The sequence below is a fragment of the Cupressus sempervirens genome, chromosome 1, assembly GCF_028749045.1.
Source record: "Cupressus sempervirens isolate cs-2001-9-10 chromosome 1, ASM2874904v1, whole genome shotgun sequence".
In the NCBI taxonomy this organism is placed as follows: domain Eukaryota; kingdom Viridiplantae; phylum Streptophyta; class Pinopsida; order Cupressales; family Cupressaceae; genus Cupressus; species Cupressus sempervirens.
In genome coordinates, this window is record NC_143118.1 from 817,472,980 (window position 1) to 817,499,224 (window position 26,245).

General features: G+C 32.7%; 1 protein-coding gene across 1 annotated transcript in view; it reads right to left on the reverse strand.

Moving 5' to 3' along the window:
* Positions 1–7,823: 7,823 nt before the first annotated feature.
* LOC149580371 (patatin-like protein 2) overlaps positions 7,824–26,245 on the reverse strand; it is a 69,342-nt gene continuing 50,920 nt past the window's right edge. The window contains exons 6-10 of the mRNA XM_089804296.1: positions 23,142–23,216; positions 22,365–22,556; positions 21,853–22,034; positions 8,338–8,440; positions 7,824–8,078 (exon numbers count right to left, since the gene is read on the reverse strand). Coding sequence (XP_089660422.1) covers positions 7,824–8,078; positions 8,338–8,440; positions 21,853–22,034; positions 22,365–22,556; positions 23,142–23,216 — 807 coding nt within the window. The remainder of the gene's footprint in view (positions 8,079–8,337; positions 8,441–21,852; positions 22,035–22,364; positions 22,557–23,141; positions 23,217–26,245) is intronic.

Here is a 26,245-nt window from a genome sequence, read left to right on the forward strand (position 1 = left end):
TATGTATAGGTTTTCACATTGTTTGATTAAGTTTCTTAATAGAGGTATCCTATATTCTTGTTCATCAATCCTTCATAGTTCTAATTTTTAATTGCATTTCCAATCTCACAAAGTTATTTCTTGAATGGAAAAGCTCAGTGGATCATATCTCAATGTTATTGGATCCCTAGCCAACACCTCTCTTGGATTGATCTTCATGTTATATCAAGTTGAGGGAGACTTATGATTTATGACGTGACCTATATTTCTGTATGATGTTTTCTTTTTATTAGAGAATGTGATGGATTTGGGTCATCTTTGATCTTTCAAGGCTCTCTATTTCTAGGAATTTGATCTTTGTTAAGGGGTAGTGCATTGAGAGTTGTAAGAATAGCCTCTTAAAGGTTAGATATAGGGTTATAACTTGAATTTCTATTATAATTAGAGGCATGTATATCTTGAATGTAATCTACCTATTTTCTCAATGTAGATCTCTAATTCTATAATAATGAAAAATCTATCTTAACATTTTGATTATCTCTTCTTGTATTTGGATTTGTTGATTTCACTTTGTTGACTCATTTTTTATGGGTTGAATTATATCCTTTGGGAAAACTCCTTCCATGACTATTGCACAAGATTCAAACATGCAATAATGAAGCACTAATACATAAATCTGAAAATAAAAATAAGAAGTATTATTCCTAGCCATCCCCAGGATCCATAATGATATAGAAATTGATGTATTGGATGTCTTGAATTCTTAAGAGAGAATGTATATGTAGATGCTTGATATATATTGATGTCGTATTAATAAAAAAACTTCACTTCATAGGATGTCATAAAATTGGGGCTCCCACCTTACAATTTTTGTTTGCATCAAATTTGGGCTTTCACCTTGAAATTGATTTCATGTTAACAAAATGAGGTGTGATAGTTTCTGTTATAGTGAGATCAGGAGACATAATTAAGTAGGAGGACTATATATTTTTGGAAACCCCACAAATTCTATAGGATGGACCCTACCCTTAAATTTAGGCTCCAAATCCCATGGACAAGTCATCCCATCCTCAAGAACAAGTCATTCTATCATCTTTCCTTCCCAAGGTTTGGATGGCGTCTTATTGGTGGGTCACAATGAGCTCACATGTGCAAGATCGAAAAGGCAATTTATTTTGATGTCAAGATTGAATTCTTGGTCCATAAATGGTGATATAGGGCATAGGAGATGAATTTTGTTTTTTTATTGGAGGGAAGATAGAAGTGGACCAACTACCTTATCCAAAATCTTATCTAACTTATCAAGAATCATATCTACCAGATATCCATTCTTACCATCAATTATAGGTCTTATCTTGATAAATTTTAGTATGACTTCTCCTTCAATTCTTAACCTTTTATTTGAATCATTAGAATTAGCATACTAGTCATCTTTATAAACCCGTTTCCCTCTTCTGAGCTCCTTTAAATTCTTCTCCTTACCAATTTAGACTTGGATTTCTTTGTCCTAGGCTTTGAAACCTTTAGTTTAGATGTTTTTTTAATCAATGGCCTTCTTTGCAAGAGGTGTAGATGTAGCTTTAAATATTCACTCCTTATTTTTATATGACTAGGTGAAATAGAAATAGGTGGAGGTGTAGCTTCCTTCTCTACATCAACAGGTCCATCTTCAACTACCTTTCTCTTCTCATTTTCCTCTTTCTTTATTTTAATTTCTTCGATTAGGTCCTTTCTTATACCTTCCTTTTATATAATATTATCAACCATTTTCTCTATCTTCTTGGTTCATTCTTCTTAATAAAGTGCATCATGAAATGTTTGATATTTATCTTCATAAGTTAAAAATTTCTCCACATTATGATCTTTAGGTTTAGAAATCATGTCATCAATATGACTAACCATAATTAAAGGGTCAAATTCATATATTATGGGCATCAACCGTTAGGTTCTTGGTTTCATTCCCTCTATGAAACATATATATGCATCTTTCTTAACTAAAAAATAAATTTTATCTACATATTTCTCAAACCGAGCTCATAGGAATTCTCTCCCTTTTCTACTTATTCTTCTGAATATTTTTAAAATAACCAATTTTTTTTGAGTAATGGATTCCATGTTTTTGATTTTTGAGTGCCAATTGATTTGGATAACATTAGGAATGTCATTTTACGATGTAAAATTTGAAATACCTAGGAATTAGTTCATCAAGTAAAAAACACGTGAACTGTCAATGATCCATACTTGAATAACTATATTCTATCCCTCTTAATATTGCTACAGTTCTCAATTTCTCTCAAAATATCACAAACATTAATTTGAGCATCTTCATTTAACATTCTATTAGTAAAATGGAGAATAGTTGCAGAGATGGATTTGAATTTTCTACTATGATATAACCTATAACCAAATATCACAGATGCAAACTTGACACCATGCTATTTAATGTTGTTTACAATCATAGTTCCTCTATCTTATTTTGAATTGTTAAGCTTTTCAACAATATTTTTGTTTGAATATTTTAGGGTAGGGTTTCATTGATTTCATTAAATTTCATTAAATCCAATGACAATGTGAATTAATTACTTAGTTTTCTTAATAGGTTTATACCATAAAATGATCATGGACCTTGTTTAAAATAATTCTCACTCACTTAAATTCATCAAATACATAGAAACCCATAAACTAAGCTAATGTAATTTTATTGACCTATTTGAATGCATCATTTACTATTCCGTTCTCACAAAAAGATTTTTACTAATTGTATATGTCAACGCCACTTGATTTCTTAGTCTTATAGTTAAAATATATATGCTCTTATGTCCTCGACATGAAGTAAAATTATAGGACACATGCAAAAATGCTAAGTTTCAAGATCATCTCTCATTGACTTGAATAAATGGTTCTTAAAATAATATTTAAGGTTCCTTGATAATATCAATGATACGAGGTGTGTGCATTCTTCTCTAATAAATTCAACAATACTTCAAAAACATAAATGTCCTCTTTCTATCATTCTAGGGTTTTCTTGTGAAGCTTGATTGGTTGCAAGATTTATGACTAGATCTCTTTCTACCTAGATAATCACTCATTCTCTAGTTAGAAATTAGTGAAATTAAGTCATAAAACACCCTTTTATATCTGAATTTCTTCATTTATATCTTCATGCAATGTCATCCATATTGTAGTTTCCAAAAACCTTTTAGGTGCCAGTGAATCAAAATTTTCTTTTGATACATGATAAAATTACAACATCATTTGATTGAAAGCATAGATTTGAAAGATCATTCTTTGAATCATGTTACCTCACCACCTCAAATGTTATGACTTTTGGGTAAGATTTGATTTTCCTTCATTATCTCCCCCTTAGATCTTTATACCTAATTATTTTGACAATGAAGTGTTGGCACCAAGAGCTAGTTTGACCTACCTAGTTGAATCAATTCATTTCTTTCTAACCCAAGTCTTATCAATTTCATTTCTTACTCCATTAAAATCAACACACTTTATTGTCAACATTCTATCTTTTATTTTCAATTGACTAACTCCTCCAATTGTTCTCTCTGTTGTACTTGTAATTCTTTGCAATATGTCCTATATTGTTGTATTGGTATATTTCCATGCCGCTAATTTATCTAACTGGTCTTTGACTTGTAATCCCTCTATGTGTCCAAATTTATTTCATTTATAACATGTCACATTGCCTCTATTTGTAGGTGTTGCATTAGGTCTAACATTAGATCTGCATATATTAGATTTATCTCCATACTAAAAACATATGAATAAGTATCCTATAAATAATGTAGTAGAAGTATTACCCCTACAATCTCTTTCCCTATATTTTTTTTCTAATGTGAAATATCTACCATTGAATTTTAGTTTATCTATTTTCCTTTTAGGTTCTTCCTTAGGTTGCTCAATCTCAATAAATTTTTCATCAACAATTTTAGAATACTCTCGTTTTTCATATCCAAATCCTTATTTTTCATTGGCTGATCTTTTCCTTTCTACTTGAACTTGAAGATTCTCTCTGTTGATTTTGAATTTGTCCTTGAATTTATTGGCTTGTACAAGTTCATTCCTTAGTATATAATTCACATTCTGAAGTTCATGCTCATTGTTCATTGTCTCATCAGGGTCAAGTTTCATCAAACCAACCTTAATGTTAAGTTTATGGAATTCATCTAATTTGACCTTCAAGTATTTCTTATCTTTCCTACTTAGTTTCTTTGAATTTTCTTTTGAAATCCTTAAGTTTGTTATCCCAATTTCATTTTGAATCTCCTCATTCTCATTTATAAGCTTCTCAAGCTAATCTAGTGTGGATTTTTCTTTTTTTAATTACCTCTACAATAGTTCTTCCATCATTCTACATCTTATCTATGAGCTCTTTTCTTTTAGATCTAGATTTTTCCAATAGGTCCTTAAGAGTTCTAATAAATACCATAACTTCCTTAATCTTGTCTTTCAATTCAATGTTCCTTGCATTGGATTTATGAACATTTGCAAGTATAATCAAGAGTTGATTTTGAGCAATTGATTTCCATTAGAATTCTCCTTTGGATATTAGACTTTCTATGAGGCACAAAGCTATGATACCAATTATTAGGATTGAGGAATACTAGGAGAGGGGTCAATCAATATTCCAACACCTTTAATAAAATTAAACTACAACTACAACAAAACTAAAATAAAAAGTAAACCAAAACATAATAAGTACGCCATACAAGAAGTCATAACACAATATTGTTATCATGAAAACCTTTCTAAGGGGAAAACCATAGTGGGAATTGTGACCCCAAAAAATACTTTGTCGAAGTACTTATTCTTGTTAAAGATTTAAGTAAAATATGAACCACAAGGCATTAGGCACTCTTCTACAACACACTACTCAATTGCAATAGTTAGTGTTGCAACCCTATGAGCAATAAATCATTCAATTACAAAACAATTTGGCTACAATCCAATTTGAACTACAATCCAAAACATAATTTTTATATCTAGAATCACATATGCATGATTAGTTCAAATGAAAGAACACGATAAATCTTCCTATTTTCATCTTCCTTTTTGCATCAACAATAGATCATGAACATTGCATATTCCTTGTTGATCCTATAACTTGCACATCAATCTTCAAAATCCCCAAAACAATCTCATATATATGTGCCAAAATTATAACATTGTTGACTCAAAAGGTGTATAATAAAACTCATAGAAGATTCTAGTAAACCTTGATCAAATCATAACGTACAAACTCTCTATATGAATAAAATACTCTTCATAGTTGGCTCTAACATGATCAATCACCAAAATAAACTAATTTACCAAGTTTGTTGAAGGAATCATTCAACTATGTTCCTATTCTTAAAATGTTACTGATAAATCAATACTCAAAATATCACAACTCCTGCATTCTCCAACAATATATCATGCAATGATCAGATTAGACACTCCAGTACATTTTCTATCAAAATCTAGTTATAGAGACCATAACTCTCTAACCTTTGTTTGAAATGACCCAAAGTATCCACTTGTATCATGTAGAGTTCATCATACATAGTTGATTTTCATCAACTAAACAACTGGTAGGCCAAAATCTTGTAAGGTGGCTAAGAGGTAAGTGTGATATTGCAATCAATGACAACATACCATACATTATAAGGTGTCTCTTCCTAACACTAATGACAATAATTTAAAAATTGATTTGTCTGGGAAATGTTCAATAGGTCGGGATGTTCTCAATTGTAAAATATGTTTGTAGAGATTATTTCTGGATGAATCTTAGCAACTAAGTATACATGACTTGTTGATCTTTTTATTTATTAACAATAAGGTAAGACATTTTTTTATTATTAGAGTTTTCTAATGGTTCATCCAATTAGAGAAAATTATTTGATATTATAAAATGAAAGTAAAAAAAACTTCTATATTTGCCCTTTGATAAAAATTTGATATATAATATATAGCTTAAATATTTAAAAATACTCTAGATAAATGTACGTGTATACATATAAAATCAGAATCATCTATCAGAAACGTAAGAAATAGGAAAGCGACCGACAATGCATCCTTCATTGATAGTGCCAGACTGAGGTCAACGTTTGAACAGATCCCAGAGATGCAAATGCTAATGTTTTGAGCCAACCCAATACGGTAGCAGAACATTCAAATTTATCAATTTCAGCTTCAAAAATGACAAACTATTTCTGGTTTTCTACTCTCTTTTTTGAGTTCGGAAAAAAGGCAGAGATCAGCGCCTATGCAGCCATATATTTACGAAATCAGATGAAGGACACTCCGTTTTTTTCTGAAAAAGGCTTTTGTATAACTTTCTGTCTGCGGAGCCACTGGTAAATTACAGATTATAACGCAGCCACATGCAGATGGAATCTTTTTGCGTTGAAGATTTTTATCAGAGTTTTTTTTTATAAAAGTCTTCTGTAGAATTTTCTAAATATATGGCTGGATAGCAACTGCTAGAGATTATAAGATAGCCACATGTAAAGAGAATCTTTTTGCATCGGAGACTTTTTATCACAGACTCTCGAAGATCGAATCTCCTAATTAATATTGCATCTGGGTCGAATTTCATCACAACCAATTGCAGGATCCGTTATTAATGGAAGTTTTGACTTTTTGTTTTGTTTAAACAATTCGGTGACAATTTATTTTAGGATTATTTCGAATAGCGTGATGATTTTTCTAGAATTGTGTCCTCATCAATGGAGATTTACGTTCCAACAGAAATTTGCTAAGTTCATATAAAGTTATCGTAAAGTTCGTGGAGATTTTTGAGGGACACAGAAAAGCAAATGGAGAAAGTTACGATAAAGACACAGCTGTTGGTCGCAGGTCCGATATTTGGATTTCGCTTTGCAGGCCAGGTACTGATTCTCAAATTAGAATCACGTTTCTTCTTTCTAACCATAGAAATATGATCGACAGAGAATTTTAGGGTTGATATTCGTAGCGAAAGAATTCTGGTGGTATAATTAGAATTCAAATAAATCAACAATTTGCGAACCCTTGTGTTAACCTAGTACAAATATTTAGACAACTAAATTGATTCTTCAATAGTATTATGTTCCATAGAAAAGTCACCTTTCTAACAATATTTTTCTTTTTTGAGTTTAAATTTTCAAGGACGTTTAGATTTATTTTTCATTTATAAGATTTAAAGTGGGAATTTTTTTTAAAAAATTAAATAAAATTTTTCCTTTTTCAAGATAGAAGTGTTTTAGAAGAAATCGATGATAGAATAGAACTTAACAAGATCTAACTTTAGATTGAAAACCTTTTTGCTCTATCATCTTCTATTTGATCTTTGCATTATTCTTTTCCTCTCATCTATTCTTTTATTGAATCCTTCATTCTCCTGAAATAACCCCGACAGGATTATTGACTCTTTAAGCACCAAAATCTTAAAGCTTCAAGGGTTTGACATTTCGTCAAACAGTTAGCAATCAAGGTTGTTACGAACCAGAGATGAACTGATGTCAAATTCTATTCTGGTAGTCAGAGTTGTACCCTATGTAATTAATCATGAATAGAAGAATTCCTCACATAATTCACCAATAGACGTATCAAATGCAATATATATATATATATATATTCATACTTTCAATGCTCAGGGAGAACTTCTTATTACAATCATATGTTTCATTGTTTAACCATAATTCAACAAAAAACCTGAACTTGTAAAAGAAAGAGAACCTGAGTTTGCCTGGGTGAAGCTTATGTTTTCATCCACCTGAATGTCTGCATCTTCTCTACGAAATATAGGATCATCACAACCTTATAGTTACAAGAAGATCCCCTGACTGACCACTTTCGAAATCTGTTCCTCACAACATCTCTCCATTATCGATACCTTCCATTACATCCAAAGTAATCTTCTTCCGTGCTTTTACAACTCTATCTCCACGGCAAGTCTTGCAAAATTCCTTCACAATCGAACCACTTCTCCTGCATGTTGAGGATGTAGATTCCAACCAAAATGTATCCCGTTGCCTTCTAATCGTTCCAGATCCTTTACAATCTCTGCATGTCTGAGGTTTTGTTCCCGCTGGCACACCACTTCCAATGGGGATAATTTGGGCCTGCTAACTCCATACGGAGTACTGTCGTCGACTCCTTAAACTCCCTCATCCATTTATAATACCGTCGGCCTTGCTTGCTTAACAGTCTTCAACCTCAGTTTGATGCGAATGGGTTCCTCCTGTGGTGGGAGTGATTAACCCGTATGCAGATTATTATGCCTTCGACTTGTGAGAGCTAACAAATGGAGTCGGATTCGGATTTGCCTCGCGGTCGAAGACAATGCAATTTATATCGCTGAGACAGTGGTTGATTACTGACGGATTTACTAATACTGGAGCGGGGGCTTGAAGTTGCACAGGTCTTTAGAGCTGCAGCGGAGGTTATTTCCCCTTCAATACCTACACCCACGACTTCCCTTTTCCTGCGAATTTCACGGATCCTCAAACAATGAAAGAAAATGCCTTATCGCTGTTACCTGCCATTTATATTATTCATGTCCTCTGTTTGCAGAAATACTAAGTCGGAATTCGGGAAACAAACCCCACAAATCTACAATCCTACGATAACTGCTAGGTCTCTAATGATGAAAATCTCTTGAGGAAAGACGCCCGACCTAGGTGTCCGAATCTTGCTTGCTGGAGATAAATCGCTGCTTGCAATCTCCTTTAAAAATTCAAACCTTCTGACCCACGTGTTCAGTAATTGGTGAGTGTTTATAGATCTTGCTTGGATTGGTTAGAATGTTGACGAAATCTCCTTACTCTTCTGCCAATAGATTCTGGTAAAAATGATGAACTTCAAAACTTGCAAAAACTTCGAATATCAATTCTCGAAATGATCCTCCAAATTTGGCCTCAGGCCACAAATTCTACCTTGATGAAATGACTGTAATGCCACTTCCAATCTGCAATAATTCAGATGATATTTCACACCCTCAAAATTGCGTACCAATTGAGAGTTATCGTTCTCAATGGCCAACTGTGACAATTGCAGAAACCCTAGGTTCCACAATGCACCTGTGATTAAATCACAATCTGAAATCAAAGAGATAAAACAACTGCTTGATTCCAATGGAGCCCCCGGGGTGCTTATTTATTCTTTTCTCTCCATCTTCTCCAGAGACTTCTAGAACATTTTCGATCTTATCTCTTAAGTGACTTTATTAAATATTTTATGATCCAAGTCACTTTATTAAATTAATTAAATATAAAGTTATCTTTTAATATTTATTTATTTGATAACTTTATAAGTAATTAACTTAATATCATTTATTTATTTAATTAAAATAATTAATTAGTCGTCCTTATAAAATATTCATTATTTTGGACAACCAAATTAATTAAATTAATTAAATCGAACTGTCACCAAAAATGGGGACATGACATCTCCTCATTAGAAGTAGTCATTTCTTCATTTTGTTTCAAACATAGTTTAAAAATCTTAGTTGTTGATCTTTTAACTAAATTTAAACCATTTCTCATTCTTATATTTTGCACTCCTTTTATAACCTTCACCATCCTTGGTGTCTCCGACACAACATGAACCACACTTGTATACCTTAGTTATAGAGTTTGTTAAATTGAAAACAAAAGATTTCTAATATTTATTTCTAGATTTGATTGTGTGAGTTCTTTCACATAAATATGATATAAAAATAATTACATGATTGAATAAAAAAATAACAATTGTCAACATTGTAGATAACACAACTCTAATTTTCTTAAGAAAATTTCAATACACATCATCACATTTTTTTAGGTCACTCTCTCACAAATGACATAGAATAGACAATTATTTGCCTATTTATCTATGCACCTAATTAGGTAAATACATATGTCATCCAAGCCACAAAACATGCCAAAAAAATTACAAAAGATATTAAAATTATTGTTCAAAACACTACTATAAAATCTATAAAATAGATCATACATATGAAGTTTTCATACCAAGTCATCAATGGACCTAAAGATAGGTCACACATAAGATACCACATGATTACCATAGATAAGTAAATTCTAGAATAGATGGGATACCACAGATAATTCTATGACTTGATCATCGAAACTTCTAAACCAAATGATGGATAGAACATGAGAAAACCTATCCAACATGGGATATAACTATTGTACCAAAAATATTTGACAACTGTAAGAGTATTCAAGTAGTAGGGATACTCAAGAGAACACTAAAACTCAACAACCAATAAAATCCATACAAAACTTCATGCTTCTACGATCATAAAATATACATATGAACTAAAAAGATGTATTTCTATAATAGGAACAATGAAATCTACCGTAGAAACACAAATTTTCATAAAATAATTATATTAAGCACATAATTGAAACATAGATATATAACCAACAACCAAATGACACAGATTTAAATTTTATATAATCAACAATCAAATGACACAGATTTGAAATTAATAGACACATATAAGTAGTATAAGGGTTTTGACAACAATGAAAATAATACCAAACTTTTCGCAATATTCTTAATAGTTTCTTGGAAGAGAAGTGAAGCTTGAGGGAGATCAAAGAACTATTCAATTTCTTGATTGAGGATTAAAGCCATGTGTTCCATAAGCTAATTTTGAGATCTAGTTTTTTGGTCATGTTTAATGTGTATTTTTTAATGATACTAAGGCTATTAGTTTCTTTCTAGGTTCTTTTTTATAAGATTCTCTTTGATTTTTTTAGTTTACTCAATAATCATTGTAGGGTCAAGAAGTTTGCAACTTTTTGTTTATGTCATTGTACCTTATTAGAATTTTCTTGTTAGTTTGTTGTTGATGTCCCATTGATAATTTATTTTTGGATGAGTCCCTTTTATTATCAAGTTAATCATTTAAATGGACATCCTAATTTTACTACTCATTAATATTAAAATACTCTCTCTCTCTCTCTCTCTCTCTCTCTCTCTCTCTCTCTCTCTCTCTCTCTCTCTCTCTCTCTCTCTCTCTCTCTCTCTCTCTCTCATGCACACACACACACACACACACACACACACACACACACACACACACACATGCACACACGCGCACACACGCGCACACACACACATGCGCATGCACGTGCACGTGCACACATGCACACGCACGCACACACATACAATTCAATCTTACTTTATTGTTAACTATATTTTCATGCTCACTACTAAAAATATTTTTTAGAAGGTTAGAAATACATGTCAAGTTTAAAAGCATGCAAAATATATAAATCAAATTATTTAAAATAAAAATCTTTACAATCAAGAAAACATAACAGTAATAAAGACTATATGTATTTTTCTTCATAGAGCATATTTCTTTTATTCTACTATTTTATAACATACCTTAACCATTTAAAATTTGATTCTTCCGTATAGATTATGGTTAAGCCCATGGAAATTCTTCTTCTCTCTTTCAAGTTTCAAGAGTTGCACAAAATAGGGACTTCATCTTTTTTTTTTCTCAGGTATGTATTTCATGTTTTTTCATTTTATTTGATGTTTATATATATATATATATATATATATATATATATATATATAGACATTTATTTAAATTCTATTATTTTCTATATACTAGTTATCATTATTTAGTTAAATGGAAATGCAAGTGATATATTGTAGAAATAATTAGTAATGATATGATTTAATTTGGTACTTTAAAATGAGTAGAAAATAATTTGGTGCTTTAAAATGAGTAGAGAATCTACATACTTTTTTTTAATAACACTTTTAAATTATCTTCAAATTTCTTCGAACATTTTTTAATGTCGACATATTATATTTTTTCTTTTTAGTGAAACCTCCTAGTTTAGAATAGCATCAATCATGTTAGTGTTCTTAGAAAAAACATATCCTAGTTAAATGTGTCTTAACAAAATTATGAAAATAAATGATCTCCACCAAAAAACTTCCATTGCCCACTTATATATCTCATCTTGAAATACATATTCAATCCACAAATAAAAAATTTATAAATTTCAAAGAGCTAATTTTATATAACAAGCATAGAAAAATACACATTTAAACAACTACATTTACGTCAACTCTCTCAAGTTCAATGAAATCAAAAATTCATTTCTTTCTCTTGGTGTAGGAGAATCAACAAGTTAATGAAATAATTGATCATTATTTCTTTAGTCTAATCAAAATAAATTTTGAATGATGAGGACTAAGAAATAGTTTGCTACTTTGAAGATATATGATCGCATACTCACTTCATTTGATCTAGGTGTGAGCTATTTTTGACTCTTCATATAATATTTTAGCAATTCTGTAGATGAAAAGAGTATTAGATATGATTTGAAACTTTTTTTTTGTGGGATAAGAATGAGCATCAGTAGAAAAAAATTGACATATTTTTTTATTAAAATAAGATTATAAACAATAATAACCATGAAAAGTATCAGAACATTTTTGGAGTACAACATGTCATTAAAAGATTACAATAATAAAAAGTATGTCAAATAAGAAACATCATAATTACAAAGATAAGATAAAAAGGTGATTGCTCTAAAAATGACAAGAGAAAAGGAATCCACTACTAAGGTGCAAACATCAAAAGAAACTTTTGGCTCATTGCCTCTAGTGTCTAACCAACAATATCTCATATGCTCTACTCAAAACCTAACTTCAAACCTTGGTAAAACCTTTGCAATATATTTCATAGATCTTCTTTCCAACAAATGCCTAACCTTTTCATCACACTCATTTTCTTACTTATATACTAATATGAAACTAACAAGTTAGAGAATATAATTTTGAAATAGATACATACTAAACCTTACCATAGTGAGGAGGAATGAAATGTGGACCATGCCACACACACAACCTTGATCAAGTAACACATTTCCCATATGCAATAATAATATGATCCCAATAAGAAATAAAACATTAGCAATTATGCCCTTAAATCACATCAACATGACCTAAAATAGGAAACTAATAAAACAATATTACTTTATGGGAGGGAAATTGTGAGTGGAAGTGGAGGGGGACATGTAGGTTTTTAAAATTTGAAACCTATTTTGGGTAGGATTCCTTTGGCTAGATGAGATTAGAAACAAGGCTCGAGTCATAGATTGTAGAGAGGGAATGGATATTGTCAGGGGAATTCAGAGATTAGAGAATCAATAGAGAATGGAGACACAGACCCACATGCTCTTGGCAAGGATCCAAGCAAGTCACTTCTATTCTCCAAGGCGGGCCTTCCTGGGGCACAGATTGCAAAATGGTCTTCTCTATTTGGAGTCAAACTATCTTGTAAGTCTTCTTTTCTAGTTGTTAAAGAGCTCCCTAGGTTAGAAAAAGGCACTTGTGCAATTGCTATTCCGAATGAGCTTGTTGACCACAACATTGCTTCTATGGCTTCTACCCTACTGGGTTAGTTCATTGGGCAAAGGCCAAATATAAACATTGTTAGATCTTTCACATAGAAGAAATGGAATCTAAATGGTCAAGTCACAATCATTGTGATGGCTAAAGAGTTTCCATCTTTTGATTTTTCTTGCAATTAGGACCTTTCAAACATATTGTGTGAAGGGCTTTGGGTTATAGGTTGCTTGACTTTGGTCCTCTAGAAGTGGACATCAAAGATGGACTTGAAAGATTCTTTTTTTTGTGCAAGCTCTAGTTTGGGTTAGACATCTAGAGCTTCCTTTGGTATCTAGAATGAGGATGTATTCATGGGAGTGGCTAGTTCCTTTGGTGTGCTTCTCTCCATAGATCTAATTACAGCTTCTAGAAGAAGACTAACCTATACTCATATATGTATTGGAGTTCGGGAGGGGTTGGATATGCCAGAGGTAGTAAGCTTCCATTCTAAACTTAGAACTCATGTTCAAAAGCTAGATTATGAGAGTGTGCCTTTTGCCTACTTTCATTATTTGAAAATAGATCATAAGGCCAATCAACGCCCTAAGGACAAAGAGGAAAAGATCAAGAAAAAAATTTCTTCTAAATCTAGAAAGGAAAGGAAAACGATTTGGAAAAAGAAGAATAACAAGGGTCCTTAAACTACTTGCCCTAAGAATCAGGAGGTGATTGTGGAAATCCCTATTAAAGAATTGAACAACTTAGATTAGAATGGCTCCTAGATCATAGAGGTGGATAAAGAAGTGAAGGGTTCAGATTCATCTAATTCTTAGACTAAAGTGATCCCTATAGAAGATGTGATGGTCTCAAATCCAACTATTGCCCAGACCAAAACGGTGGAGGGAGGACCATCTAGTGGAAAAAAGGGCTTAAGAAGGAGAATATCATACCTCCTTCTGAAGGGGAAAGGGGTTTTTGTAATACATCCCTTTAAGAGAATCGTGGGATGACTTCTCCAATGGAGATGGGGAAGGAGAAAAAATCAAGAGATGAAGAGGAGATTGTGCCAAAAACTCAAGTGCCTTAGGGTACTAAGGAGGTTCTCGCATCTCCTCTGGGGGATCAATCAACTTCCTCTAATTTTGGATCTATGATTTTGGATTTGGTCAGAAATTCTTCCCCTAGATAGATTTCAAGAATGGAGGAATTGCTTGACGAAAGCAAGGGGATCTAGAACAAGGTTAAGGAGAAGAAAAGTAGGGACCATTCCCCAATGTCACCAGCAACAACCAAGAGTTGATTTAAAGTTGATGTTGGGGTTAAACCAAAGACACTAGGAAGAAAGAATTTAAGCCTACTGATTTAAGACAAGGCTAGAAGGAATTTGGTTGATGGAAGCCAGCAAACCATCAAGAATTGCTCTGTAAAAAAGAAATGAAGATAATATCCTAGAATATAATGGGGCTAAATGGAGCCCATAAATAGGAGGTAGTTAGGAAGATGATTAGAGATCATAGACTTGATTTTATGTTGATCCAAGAAACTAAAATGAAGAAGGATCTGGTGGGAAAGATCCCCTTTAGTAGTAGTATGGATGGAGAGGCCACAAATTCTGAGGGAGCGTCTGGTGGGCTGCTCACTCTCTTCAATTATAAGCATTTTTTGGGGTCTCCACCATAATATTCTATTATGTAAAGTTCTACATATTATTAGCAAAGATTCTTGGTTTCTTTTAAATGTGTATGCCCCTAATTTTAAGAGAGAGAGGAAGGATTATTGGACCAAGCTCTATTCTATCATTTAGAATTTTAACCTTAATAAAGGTATAATAATGGGAGATCTCAATACTCCCCTTTCTAATGAGGAAAAATTTGTGGATTTGGCCCTGAACTTAGATAACAAGTTGGACCTCTCAAATTTCATAAATAGTTTGGCTCTCCTGGATGTTGATCTATCTGGTAGGCTTTTCACTTGGTCCTAAAGGCAAATGGGGAGTGATTGTATCTAGGTTCGCTTGGATAGAGCTCTCATCTCCCTAGATTGGTTGAACTCTTTCTCTTGCAAGCTCTCCCTTCTCCCCAGAGTTGGGTTTGATCATTCCCCTATTTCCCTTTCAATTTCCCCTCTTGAGGCCAAGTGAAATTTTCCTTTAATTTTGAAAAGATGTGGCTATCCCATCTGGACTTGTTATCTAGGATCTCCTATTGGTGGAACATTGAGGTGGAAGGGGCTGCAATGTTCAGGGTCACCAAGAAACTGAGTAATGTAAAATGTAATACCAAAATTTGGAACAAGATGGATTTTGGTCATATTTTTTAGGCCAAAGAGGAGGTGTCTAATTAGCTTTATACTATCTAAGATATAATACAATAGGAAGGATATAATGATCATAATAGGAGCATAGAGATTTCCATTCTCTCTTATCTTCATAGCACTATAAGTAGAGAAGAGAACTTCTGGAAAAAAAGATCTAGAATTAACTAGCCTAAAGAGGGAGATTAAAATACCATATTTTTCCACCTTTCCACACTTAAGCATAGAGAAAACAACATAATTATAGGTATCAAGAAGGGTCAATCTCTTTTGACTAAAGATAATGATATTTTTGCTAAGGTGGTTAATTTTTTCTCTTCTCTTCTTTCTTGGGATCCTATGTTATCTATGAAGGACCAGAAAGAAATTGTTTCATCTCTACCTCATTTAATACAACCTCACAATAATGATATGTTGTAGGCAATTCCTAATATTCAAGAGGTAAAACAAGCCCTATTTTCTGTCCTAGTTCATAAAGCCCTAGGGCCAAATGGTTTTCCTACTTCCTTCTTCCAGGTCTATTGAGAGGTGGTTAAGGTGGATGTTGTCAAGGCAATGCAAGAATTTTTTGGAGCTAGGAATCTTTTGAAAGAGCTCAACTCCACCTTTCTAGTTCTTATTCCCAAAATCCCTAGTGCGGATGCTATGGACCAATTCAGGCCCTTAAGTCTCTGTAATTCATTCTACAAGATCATTTCAAAAATTCTAATGACCAAAATCCTTAAAGCTCTTCCTTTGATCATTTCTCAATAGTAGAAGGGCTTTGTCCTTGGCAGATAGATCTTGGATTCTATTATGATGGTTCATAAAGTCATTCATTCGCTGGAGGTTGGGAAGAGGGAGGGCCTTCTCCTCAAGTTGGATCTCTCCAAAGCCTATGACCAAGTGGATTGAATTTTCCTTGGTTTAGTTCTTCAAGCTTTTGGCTTTGATCATCAGGTTTGTAAACTCATTTCCCAACTTGTTCCTACCTCTTCACTAGCTATCATGATTAATGGAGCCCCTTCTAATTTTTTCAAACCATCGAGAGGCTTAAGGTAAGGAGACCCCCTATCTCCCATCCTATTCATTATCATGGCTGAGTGTATAGGTAGATTAATTCAAATAAAAAGGCAAGAAGGGATCTTGAGAGTAATTAATCCTTCTTTAGGGCATGTTTCTTTCACTCACCAAAAGTTTGTGGATGATATTATTATGGGAGGAGAAGCTTCAGTTCAAAATGCTAAATCAATGAAGAGGTTACTGGATTTGTATACCAAGGGAATAGGCTAGCTAATTAATTGGGCAAAAAGCTTAGTTTGCTATATCAACACCCCTATTGATAGAAAAAGGAAGATTGATAGTGTTCTTGGGTGTGGGGTGGGAAACCTACCTACAAGCTATCTTTGACTTCCATTGGGGACTAAGCCCCCATACTCTTTCTGGAATGGAATTGTTGATAGGTTTAGTAAGAAGTTGGTAGGTTGGAAAGGTACAACCCTCAACCAAGCTAGTAAATGTCTTCTGGTGAAGTCCACTCTTCAAAATCTTCCAACATATGCCTTGAGTCTCTTTGGGATCCCAGTCAAATATGATGACAAAATGGAAAAGATCCAAAGATACTTTTTGTGGTCCAGTCTGGAGGAACATAAAAAATACCCTCTTGTGGAATGGGATAATGTTTTTCTTCCAAAGTGCTATGTAGGTCTAGGAATCATAAAACTAAGGCATCTCAATAATGCTCTTCTAGCAAACTAGGTATGGTGCATATTTTACAATATGGGGGAATGGAGGGACATTTTGGTGGAGAAGTATATTAGGAGGCCTTCTCTGAGGTATTTCCTCAATGACCCTAACATCTCAAATGACTCAGTTATATGGAATGGGATCTTAAAGGCAAGAACCTTGGCTAATTCTAAAGCCAAATGGAAAGTGGGTAATGGAGACAACATTCTCTTCTAGCATGATAATTGGTTGATTTAGGGTCCTCTCATCAATAATCCTACATATGATAATTGGACCAATATCTATATTGGGATGTTCAGAATGAAAGTAAGAGACTATAGAATAGATTAGGGATGGAGAGATCTATCCTTGATTTTGAATGATCTTAAGCTGATAATGGTGATGTTGAATTATTTGATCTTGACTAATAATAAGGATGAAGTGATATGGGAGGGTAATCCTAATGGAAGCTACTCAATGGCCTTGAGGTACAACTCCCTTTGGCGCTTGAAGGAGAAACCTCTTTGGGCTAAGGCTTGGTTACCTAGCCTTACTCCTAAAATTAACATTTTCTTCTAGCTGATGCTTCAAGATAAAATTCTCACTCTAGATAATATTTCAAAAAGAGGTTGGTACATCCCTAATAGATATATTCTTTGCAAGTATCATTTAGAGATGGTAAACCACATCTTCATCCATTGCCCTTAATCCATGGAGGTCTGGGAATTTCTCACCATGAACTTCGGGGTTAAATGGTGCAAGCCAGGAAATATTCTAGACTTCTTTTGTCAGTGGGATAGCATGTACAAAGGCATAAAATCATACAATATAAGCATATGGACTTTGACCCACTTCTGCTAGGGAGTATGGAAGGAGATAAACAATTGAATTTTTAGAGAAAGGGAGGTTCCTACTAATGTGCTTGCAAAAAAAATTAACAACAATATGAGAGAAAATTTTCTTATAAGGAAGGAGGTAGATCTTGATGGAGTTAAAAGTAAGGAAAGGGACAAGGACAGGAGAATCAAAAGATAGGAGGTGAAGTGGAAACTCCCCCCTGAAGGTTGGCATAAAGCCAACTTTTCTAGAGCAACTAAACATCATCCTAGTCCTTCAAGATGCAAGGGAATAATTAGAAATAGTCATGGTGTGAGTGTTGCTACTCTTTCTTTCCCCTTGGGAATTTAGACAAATCACTATGCTAAAGCTAGTGCTACTCTCCACACTGCTAAATTGGCTCTAGAAGTCAGAGTTAAAAATTTATGGATGGAGGGGGACTCAAACAATATAATTAGGTGTATAAGAGGTGTTCTTCAACCTACCTAGACCATTGAAAACATAGTGGAAGAAATCTGTACAACACTTGGAAAATTTGAAAGTGTTCATGTCAGCCGTGAGTATAGGGAGTCTAATTTAGTGGCTACTTGGTCTTCCAATGAGGTAGTTAAGAAAGAAAAAACGATGATATGAAACATTGGAGGGAATATTCTATTAGTAACAAAAGGCATAATTGATCAAGAGAGGCTCCAGGGTGGTACAGGTGAAATCCTGAGTTAATTATGGAAACCAATGTTAGTATGTGTGAAAGCTAATGCATTTATGAAAAATACGGAAGGAACTAGTGGATGACATTTTTAGTGTCTAATCACCACATTTTATGGGTTGTTTATTTTCATTTCCAATTCACTAGAATTGAAAGAAAGATGTTTTCAATAGACTAGATAGAGGAGAAAGAAAGGGGAAGAGAGGACTATGTTTAAGTGAAAGAATACCACTCAATTTACTGAGATGGTAGGAGAACAGAGCAGAAAAAAAACTAGTAGGAGAGGTAAAGAAATGGAAATAGAGAATCAAGGTTTGGGAGAAACTTGAAAATGGAGGCATTGGAAATTACATAGCCAAGCTTCATGGGTATGACCCTGCAATTACTAATCTCATGGTTAATACTTGGAAGGATGTTAGAGTTAAGATTGATGGGGTGTCACATTATGTTAATGTAGAGGTCGTCATCCATGTCATTGAAATCCCTGATGAGGGTTTAAAACTCTATAGAGACAAAAAAGTCTTCGTGAATGCAATTAACAATTTTTCCAAGAACATGAATGAGAAGGAGTTAGTAAAAAGTTGGACTTACTATGAGATGGACTTGATTAAGAAGCTCTTGAGGTATGTGATGAGGGCCATTATTGAGTTTATTTCTCTGGATACGAGGTTTGATAGGGTTAGAACCCATCATTTTGTTTTTCTCAATAATTTCCATTATGGGGCCAAGATTTCCTTTTCTTTTTACTTGTATTCTTCCATGAATAAGAAGATTTTTAGGTATCAGAAAAAAAGTAGTGCTAACCCTGCTCTGCATGAGGGTTTGCTTCTTTTCCTCTATGAACATTTTAAAGCTCAATCTAGGAGCAAATCCCTATCACATGATGTGATTGATTATGAGGAGATAGGGAGCTCCAATTTATCCTCAAACATAGAGGAAATTTGGAGTTTAAGCTTGGAGGAGCAGGAAGAATATCATTCGTTAGGGAAGAAGTCTAGGGGAAGAGAAAAGGACACTCCAACTCCAGGTAAATTTTTGTGCATGAAAAGCCCTAGGGGTCATGTGCCCAAAATAGCTAGTCAGGGGGAAGAAGAGTACAATGACAAAGGAGAAAATATGGACACAAATGAGGAGAATAAGGAGGAGGATGTCGAGACTAAAGAGGACAAGGATGGTAACCCCAAAAAGAAGTAAAGGAGGAATAAAGAGGAGGACTTGCCTCTGGAAGGGGAAAATGACTTGGGTCCAGAGATCTCTATGCTCCCTCCCCTTCCCATTCCCCTGCAGGAGCAAGAAAAGGAGAATTTGGAGGAAGGAAGTGGTGATATGATTATTTCTTCAAAATACTCCATAGGTTGTAAAATATCCATTGTCAAACAGGGCTTCCCAGAATTTTGGACAAAGTGCAAAACCATGATAGAGATGAATGAACAATTTTAAGAAAATTAAAACATCATCAAAGCATATCAAAATGACTTGAAATTTGGAACATAGGTTCTCTGATATGCATAATAAACACTTGCAAAGTGGTGAGTCATGAAACTTAATTGTGTGAAAAATATTCAAATGCAAACTAACCCCATGAACATTGTTTTTCACTTGAAAGGAAAATACAGATTTGACAAGTGCACAAAACAACACTTCACAAAATGACTCAGAATCACAACCTATCACCATGAGACACATGCATTTAACAATGAAAGGTGAGGAACACCTAAAACACATCATAGGCCTCAAAATGATAGTCAAGCACATATGCAAGAAAAACATTTATAGGGGATCACTTCTAGCAAAGGTTTCAATCCAATAATCAAATTTTTACTTGTGTTTTTAAGTCCCAACACAAGGAATTCCCTTGGTGTCAAAAAGGTTTTGGATAAATTTTGTTGGCCTAGATGTAATTCTTCCACTAGTCAACTTGTGAAGATAAATATATTACTTAGGACAAGATAAGGATGAAAGGATTCAAGAACTCCTATATTGAGAGCCTTTACAAGCCATGGTGGCACATGTAGAGTAAACCTCTTTTTCAATTTTTTTGTCTAAGTTGTGGGCTAGTTTAAGGTATCATCTTACATAAGAACCTATTCTCATAGTGGCCTAGGATACAATTCCCTCTTTTTACTTTAAAACACTTAATGGAATGAAATGTTTGTATATTCCAAGGGCATCAAAGGCTAATTGATTATTCTTAGTAGAAATAATTAGACTCGTTAAAATAAGTATTTGTGGCTAAATTATCTATGAATGAAATATTAAGTTTTCTATTGTATTTGAACTCTAAGACAATTTGATGTAGACCATTTGATTAGATAGATTTCTTCTAAATATAGGTTGAAGTATTTTAGTAGGGTTAAAAGAGTGAGCAAATAATCTCCTACATCTCTAGTATTTTCAAAATTAAAGCTAAAAGATTGAAACTAAAAGGTTCTTCTTTCAGTATTTTAGAGTTCTATAGGGATATGTAGAGTTGCATGGGATAATGTTAGGTTTATTGTTCATTTTTCCTAATTGTATGTGAATCAACAATAATAATTAGATAGAGAATTTGGTTTTTCTTGTATCTCTTAAGAAAGCATTGAGATGATTTAGGAGGAGATAAGTTGTAAAATGACATTTATGACGTTGTCTATTCTTGTAAATAATGAAAGATTTCAAGTGTTGTCTTAAAAATCAATTTCTTATGTTGTTTACTTTTTATATCAAAAAATCATTATATTTCCTTTATTCACACTCTTGAAAATTTGATGATATTGAAGACTGTTTAGTCAAATGAACTTTTAGTCTTAATCGCACTTGAAAAATCCTAGATTGGACACATGTTCATCTTCTATTTAATCTTTGTAATTCTTCCCTCCCTTTATAAAGATTTAGTTTGATCTAATAATTGTTTTAAAGATGTTTATCTTATTGAGAAAAAACAACAAAACAAAAGAAAAAAAATTGAAAATCATCCCACTAAAGCCTACCTGTTTAGAGCGTCCTGATAGGTAGCAGTCTCATAGTTCTGAATTTCTTCGATGTCGAGGCCTTTCAAATCATCCTTGTCTACTGTTTTTTTTAAATGTTCCTCTGCAACCGCCACAAGATTCTTCCGGTTTTTTTCACTAGAATCATCGAGGCTTGCCAAACGGCCATGTAAATTTTTTGGCTATTCCATTGGAAAAACAAATATTAGGGGTTAGAAATTAACAAATAACATGTGAATTTAACTCTCCAGAAACATCATGTAACCGAAAGATGGTTTATTTTTCAGTCAACTTTTGAACTATATTTCAAGATTATAACTTTTTTTTTAATTTTATTCTACGGTGATACATACCACTTATAATCTGATATATTATTTCAAAAAAAAACAAATACAACTAAAACCTAAAAGCCTTCAAACATGTGATCATTACACATATATTAAAACACATGTATTTACAATAGTTGATACAGATCAAAATCAATATGCTAACTGTTTAGATGTGTGACGAACCTGAATTCTGAGATAATGTGTAACTTTGTGCCAGATAAATATTTTCTGAACTTGCTGGGCCTCTGCGTTTCCATTAAATAACGCCTGAATCAGAGGTTCAAGCTGTCGAATTGTCCCCCATTTTTTTGTAGTTTTTGCATCATAACTCTTGGCCGAAACTTCACCGGTTCCAATAGAAAGCACCATGAACCGCTGGTTTATTTAGGTCAGACAATTTTAATTCTTCAATTATATAAAATAGTTGTGAATATGTAACTTTATTGTATTTTTTTAAATATAAAGAAGGGACTATTCATCAAAAATAGTTGTTAAGAGTTTCTTCAAATTCTAAAAATTGTCTTGAAAAATTCTAAATAAAATTAAGTAAAAAATTAATAATTTTATAATTTTAAAAAAAAAAGAAAAATAATATTTTAAGAGATAAAATACAAATAAAAATTGTGATATTGTTGTATTGAAAAATTGTGATATTGATATTCATCAAAAATAGTTGTTAAGAGTTTTTCCAAATTCTAAAAATTGTCTTGGAAAATTCTAAATAAAATTATGAAAAAAATTAATAATTTTATAATTAAAAAAAAGAAAAATAATATTTTAAGAGATAAAATAAAAATAAAAATTGTGATATTGTTATACAGAGTTAAATCTTGATAGAAATACAATACTTTGACATATGTAGAATCTCCTACTTATCTATAAATAAAATTTTAAACATTAGCTTGATTTGAATTACTAGTTATTTCAAACTAAATTTTTTAATACTAAGTGAATAGTCACCAGGTTTTCAAAATTTGGATCCTCTGGATGCTGCCTCCCATATTCTATCATAGCTTCGCTCATTGCCACAAAGGTCTGCATCGAAAATGAAAGAATATATATTAAATATGAAAGAAAATTAACATTATAATTGGAAAATCGTGTTGCATATGATTTATATATTCATGTAATGATACATACATGCATATGATATAATGTTATGATAGATTTTTATATAAATGTTTTGAAAGGGTTTTGATCTTTTTACAAAGGTAAGCGTTCATTACAATAGGAGAAACAACATGTAAAATAGTAGATAAAAAAGACTTTACTACTCAAGGTGGGACATTAAATTGGGTTTTGCTAAGGTGTTTAGCACCTTCAAGGGTTTTAATAAAGCTCCCTAAATCTATAATGTGTAGTGACACAATGATTATGGGTTGTCAAGAATAGAAGAATGTGAGATCTCAATAATCATTAATTACAAATAAGGAAAAATTTCTAGTTTCAATAAGGAATAATATTGGACTCAAAACGATTATCTACTTTCCAAGAGAATATTTGGAGATAGTCACCAAACACCAATGATACAAATACATCAATTTCAGATCCAACACTTGAATTTACATAGGCATCGTATAAGATCCAAGCATATGCAAATAGTTTCCAAATTATGATGATTAATAGATATGCACATAGATGGAGTTATCTAAATGATACCACCAACGATAGAATAGGGTAGTGTTGAACCATCAAAACTACAATAGGAAGAATAGGGAGGGTCTTCTACCTCTAAAACTATGTGTAAACTCCTTCAGCCTCTAGCTTCTAGAAAATAAAACAAAGAGTCAACTCCAATCCATGATCCATTACAATGCCCAAACATCTCCTTATAAAAGTCTCCAAGAAGCATCTAGAGATTTACAAGTATAGGTTGACAATATTAATTATTTCATTATTTTACTAATGTCAGTCCCATATTAATTAATTAATTAATTAAATGCACTTTATTATTTTATTTATTTCCTAGGACCAATTAATTAATTAATTATTACATTGAATTGGGGACATCAGAAATCCTTGTCACCCAAATATTGTTTTCACTTAGGTAATCTATAATTGAATGAAAGACCATAAACTCTAAGATCCCAAACTAATCACATAGGTGGAAAGAGCGAACATGCATCAAAACTTCCCCAAGTCACACTATCGATAAATTACCATTGTGTCACTTTAATATAAAAAGTGTTGTATCTACATAGTCTTTAGTATCCCAAACATGCTAGTGTTGAAATTCATCAATCTAAGCCTTCATGATTGCCACCTAAGAATCTTGGACTTTGTACTCAAATAATGGTAGTAATTATTGAATGCAATCATTCAATTGTATATTGTCTTTGATGTTACACAAATGTTAAGTATATAATGAGAAATTAGTTTCTTTCAAGCTCACTTGGGAGTTGAAGGAAGTTCTAATGTATGATGAGTGTTTTAGTGTTAACCAAGTTCAGAGTCAATGTCTATTGAGCTCACTTGGTCACCTAATGAAAGTCCCCATAAAACTAGTATTAACCAAGCTCACTTGGTTACCAAAGAAAAGTTGGCATGGAATGAGTGTGAATTGAACTCACTTGGTTACCAAAGGAATTTTTATGGAAAGTCATTTTAGAGTTAGTGTTGACTAAATTAAGTCGGCTAATGAAGGATTCTCTTACATTAATATATTTGATCTAACAGTTTTGTTGGTTAGTTCAAGCCAACTCATGGGATGAATTTCATTTGTTTGAAATTGTATTCAAGACAACTTGACAACATAAAACATATATTGATATAAGGTCAAGTTGAGGATTGAATTGAAAAAAGAAGCATGGGATTGAAAAGATAAATCAAGGAAGTGAATCAGAAGGATATTAGAGTATCCGAATTGACCAAGCTGCAGAGAACATTCAAATCAAGGAAGATCAAGTATTCAAGCTAGAATAGAGATCTAAAATAAAAAATATAGTTGCATCAGCAATCAATTCATATCATTGTTACTCTCTAATAATTGTTGTAGTGAATCAAATCTACTAATAGAGTTCTATAATAGCTATAATTTTTCAAATCCTCTAACAAGGTGGCATTTATAAATTGAAGTGTCTAAATACCTTTAAAAAAGTCACTCCTAATAGGGTGAACTAAATCCTTTAATAGGATCACACCTAAGAGTTTCTTTTGTAACCTTTAAAAAGGTTGGCTCCTAACAGGGCTCACTTCAAAAGAGTGAAAAACAATAACTAGTTGTAATTGATGGTTTTACCCAAATTGGGTTTCCACATTAAATCTTGGTGTCTCTTGTGTTCATGTTGTTTGTTTTATGATTCTACAACTAAGTTAATTAAATTTAATCACACTAAACATCTTAAGAAGCAATTATTTTAGTGTTTGCTAAGTGATAGTAATTCTTAGTGTTAACAGAGTGTTCCTGTGTCAACCGAGTTACAACAATATTTTGGTCTCAACAAAGTTTGATTTTTAATTGCATTGACATCTTAAGGGATCTTGGATTTTTTTTTTGGTGGTAACTGATTTACCTCTCCTCTCTCAGTTACTCCTCTTATATTTCCAACAATTGGTATTAGAGCTTTTGGTGCTTGTAGAGAAGGTTTCAAGGACCTAAGCTAAAGATCAAGATGTCTTATAGAAGGGAGATCCCTAAGCTAAACAAAGATAACTTTCAAGCATGACAAGAACTTATGAAGCTCCATTTGGCAACCATTGGTGACACAAGTCTAAAATATATGGAGAACAAATATATGGCACTAACTAGAACTTTGACTATGGAACAAATTACAGAAAAGAAGAACCATTACATAATGATGAGTGACATTGCTTCCACTCTCAATTATGTTGAATTTGATGAATTCAAAGACTATGTCACTACTCATGAAATGTGGATGGGTAAAAGCACAAACCTATGTCACCTTTTTGTAAAGGAAAAGGCTACCAAAAGTATAACTGTTCACCTTTAAAGACATAAAATTGGTATTATTATTTTAAATTTTGAAATGAAGTAAAATAATAAAATGTGTAGAAATGGATTAATTTTGGTGTTATAAATTTTAATAATTATTTAGAATAAGAAT